Source organism: Lutra lutra, chromosome 10, assembly GCF_902655055.1.
Source record: "Lutra lutra chromosome 10, mLutLut1.2, whole genome shotgun sequence".
Taxonomy (NCBI): domain Eukaryota; kingdom Metazoa; phylum Chordata; class Mammalia; order Carnivora; family Mustelidae; genus Lutra; species Lutra lutra.
In genome coordinates, this window is record NC_062287.1 from 103,032,577 (window position 1) to 103,036,847 (window position 4,271).

Genomic DNA, 4,271 nt, shown 5'->3' on the forward strand with positions numbered 1-4,271 from the left:
CAATGGTAGTCAAAGGGCCAGGGGCCAAGGGAATTGGAGAGATGTTTTTGGAAAAGATATAATCTTGCACCTAAAAGATGAAGAAATCTGGCAATCTAATGCATAGCATAATGACAATAATCAATAACACTGTGTTATATTCCTCACAGAGGTCCTTCTCCTACTGAACCTCTATGGTTCTTAGAAAGACGTTGCAAATGTTCTTGCACATTTTGAAAGAACAATGCTTCAAAGAACATTCCTGTGCCTGCATTGGGGGGAGGAGGGCACACATCCTTTATTAATATTGCACTACTTCTTTGGCATGGGATAAGCATTCATACTCTCTCTCAGAGGTTCAGTGATTCTCCTGCTCTTAATCATGTCCATCTGTAAACTTGTGAAAAATTTAAAAAGGCTTCCAATACCTCTTCAATTATACTCCTTAACTAAATAGAATTATGTGACTTACCAGAGTTAAGACGCTGCCCCCAAAACACATTAGGAACCTAGTGAATCTCCAAGGATAGTATGTAATTGTAATGACATCTGTTTTATATCAGTTGGTTCAAGTCTGAGGAACCTGGTTGTCAACAGTCAGTGTTGATACACTTCTTGTTCCATGTTTCAAACAGATCACAAGGACCAGAAGTATTATGTTCTACTTTAGACAGAAAAACTGTCCAGAGTTAAAAACCCTGCCTATCACACATTCTCGTTCCTCTCTGGCTCCTAAGGCTTCCCAGAAAATATCAGCATTAGCATAAGTCTAACTATCTACTCCATAAATTAGATCACCCCATACAAAACCATAGATCTCTATGACATAAAATGTTGAACAAAGATAACAAAGAAGTATACTAGCTTTCCATATTTGTTCTTAGTTTGCAATATTTAATATTCGGTAACTCTATTATTTTTTAAGTATTTTTATGTATTTTTGAGAGGGAGAAAGCACAGAGGGAGTGAGAAGGAGAAGCAGATTCCGCACTGAGCAGGTCAGTCTCAGGACCCTGAGATCATGACCCGAGTTGAAAGTAGACAGTTAGCCCACTGAGCCACACAGGTACCCCTCAGTAACCATTATTACAATGATTTTTCACACAAGTCTCCTCACACCAAACATGAACAGATGTCTGAAATATTAGAAATGATTTGAGTGTGTGAAATACCAGCTATGTCAGGGTAAAGTTTCCTGACTCAATGAGAGAGAAATTTGAATCCCACAATGTGAGAAAAAGCTATTGCCTGGGATATGGATTTTGAACATCATCTTCTACCAGAAATCCCTACTGATGTCCTCCATGTTATTCTTATTCTCCACAAGTAAGTGAAACCATATGATAATTGACTTTCTCTGCTTGACTTATTCCACTCAGCATAATCTCCTCCAAGTCTCATCCATGTTGATAAGATGGAGGATACCAGGAGAAGGAAAGGAAAAGTGAACCAGGGAAAATCAGAGCGGGAGAAGAAACCAGAGACTGGACTCTGAGAAATAAACTGAGGGTTTTGGAAGGGAAGGGGGAGAGGTGATGGGTGAGCCTTAGTGGGTATTAAGGAGGGCACGTATTGCATGGAGCACCAGGTGCAGTGCATAAACAATGAACCCTGGAACACTGAAAAATAAAATAAAATAAAATTAAGATGTGGAAAAAAATGAAATCCCCACTGAACACTAGAAGCAAGAAACAACTCATTAGATTCATAAAATAAATGGTACTGAAGGAAACACATCCTTCATTCCATTCCTCTGTATACTTCAAATCACCTCCTGCTTCCTTAGATTATATCTGGTGAAGACTGGGATGTGACCAAATTTACTAGATGCATAAGCTGAAAAGAGACTTCAGACAAAACTTAGCCCGCTCAGACTGTTCATACCAGGAGACACAACCAGGGCAATTGTATAGCTTTGTTTCTATTCAAAGGCACATCACCTCTATCTTTTTATTCCCGTTACGGTCAGATATACAGAACAAACCTCAATCACCCTCATGTCTGGATTATGCTGCATCAAAATTTTTGGAGACAAGGTCTCGACACTCCTGGGGGCTTCTGTCAGGTATCACTCCTTCACAATCAGGGGTCTGAGATTGAACAGGGTTCAATCTCCAAAGTAAAGGAATTACAAGTTTTTAAAACTTAACATTTTACAAATGCTTGCACATTATTTTTAATATTTTATTTATTTATTTGAGAGAGAGAGAGAACACAAAGAGAACAAGGGATAGAGGGAGAGGGAGATGCAGGCTCCCTGCTCAGCAGGGCTCAATCACAGAACCCTGGGATTCTAAACTGAGCAGAAGGCAGATGCTTAACAGACTGAGCCAACCAGGTGCACCACATGCAGATTACTAATAAATGATGAGGCCGCTCCTTGTGTAGGGTGAAAGTATGACCTCCAGGACATAAAGGTATTGTGCTTGTGTGGATCAAGTCAGCTTTAACTCCATTTGGCATATTATCTGTGTCAAATTAACCTTTCTTTACCCAAAGGCAGTATGAATTTTGTTAGAGTTCATCCCTGTGCATGTTACTGGGGGTTAAGGTTTCTGAGAGGACAATTCTGGACAGAACCTCAGCAGGACCATCTCTTCTTTTGTAACCTCTTCAAGGCATCCTTGATTTCCTTGTTCCTCAGACTGTAAATCAAGGGATTCAACATCGGAATAACCACAGTGTAGAATACCGATGCAAATCTGTCAAAACTGGAGGAACCGCCAGAGCTGGAACTCAAATAGACATAGACAGTTGAAGTATAGAAGAGGGAAACCGCTGTCAGATGAGAAGCACAAGTGTTGAAAGCCTTGGACCTGCCTTTAGCTGAAGTGATCTTCATGATGGACATAACAATATAGCCATAGGATATCATGATAATGAGGGCATTTGTTATCCCAAAGAGCATTGCTAATATAGCAATCAACAGTTGCACAAAGAAAGTGTCAGTGCAAGACAGGATTATCAGTTGAGGCATGTCACAGAAGAAGTGCTTAATGACATTAGGCCCACAAAAGTGGAGCTGAAAGATGGTACACAACTGGGATATAGAAGCAGAGAGTCCAGCCAAATAGGATCCCAGCACCATCCGAATACAGAGGGTGGGTGACATGATGGATGAATAGAGAAGTGGATTGCAAATGGCACTATATCGGTCATAAGCCATGGCTGTCATGAGACAAGACTCACTCAGTCCCATGGTTGAAAAGACAAAGTACTGAACAGCACAACCCACAAAGGTGATAGTCTGCTGCTCTTGGAAAAAGTTGGAGAGCATCTTGGGAGCTATAGAGGTCACATAGCAGATATCTATGAAGGACAGATTACTGAGGAAGAAGTACATGGGTGTGTGGAGGTGAGAGTCCATCCTTATTAAGATGATGAGGCACAGGTTCCAAGTCAGAGTCAAAATGTAGATCAGCAGGAATACAACAAAGAGCACTGCTAGGATTCTGGGAAAATCCGAGAATCCCAAAAGGATGAAATAGGTGGTCTGTGTCATATTTCCTCCCCCAATCATTGGTTTGCTGCTTCTAAAATCAGGAAAGAAAGAAGAGAATGCACAGCTGACTCAGGTGAGATGACAGCATTACAATTCCCATATGCGCTGTTTTTTCCCTCCACGGAGTGCTGGGAAAGAATCAGTGTCTCAGTGTCCTGATGAAAAGACCCAGCTCTTCATCTCAAATTATTAGGAAGAGTGATTTTAAAAGTGCTTCAAAATAATGATGTATTATATGTTGCCTAATAGAATTGAAATTAAAAATGAAAAAAAGTGCTTCAGGTTCTCAATTATTTTATAAAGTCTCATGAAAATTAAAGAGATATGTTTGAATTTGAAACTAAAATAATATAAACGAAGTGATTATTACAGAGATCATTCATTAAAAGTTTTTTAAAACCTCTGGTAATTCATTATGTAACCACTGCTTTACAAGAACATAAGTAGAATCACTCTAGATTAAAACTGAGGTAGCCCTTCACGCCCACATGGCCATCTAGATAATGTTTTGAAATTTCCTCTTTTATCCTTAAGAAAAGTTATTTATCCTCTTTGCAATAATTTTACAAGCTTGTATTTAGATGCAGTTAATGTATCATCTTCTAGCTGGCCTGGAAAATTATATCATAACTTATGACTCTGATAATATTTTCTTGAGGCACAGTATATGTGCCCAATGAAGTTATGGAACAAGTGTGCTTAGGGAAGACTTTGTACTAAGTGTACTAAAGAGAAGGCAGTATAGCTCACTATTGACCCCAACATTTTTTCAATATTAGGGTACTTTACT

At 39.3% G+C, this 4,271-nt stretch overlaps 1 protein-coding gene across 1 annotated transcript; it reads right to left on the bottom strand.

The window, feature by feature from the left end:
* Nucleotides 1–2,560: 2,560 nt before the first annotated feature.
* LOC125079441 (olfactory receptor 5AN1-like) lies at nucleotides 2,561–3,499 on the bottom strand. Its single transcript, XM_047693044.1, has one exon. The coding sequence runs from the start codon at nucleotides 3,497–3,499 to the stop codon at nucleotides 2,561–2,563; it is 939 nt and encodes a 312-aa protein (XP_047549000.1).
* Nucleotides 3,500–4,271: the final 772 nt, after the last annotated feature.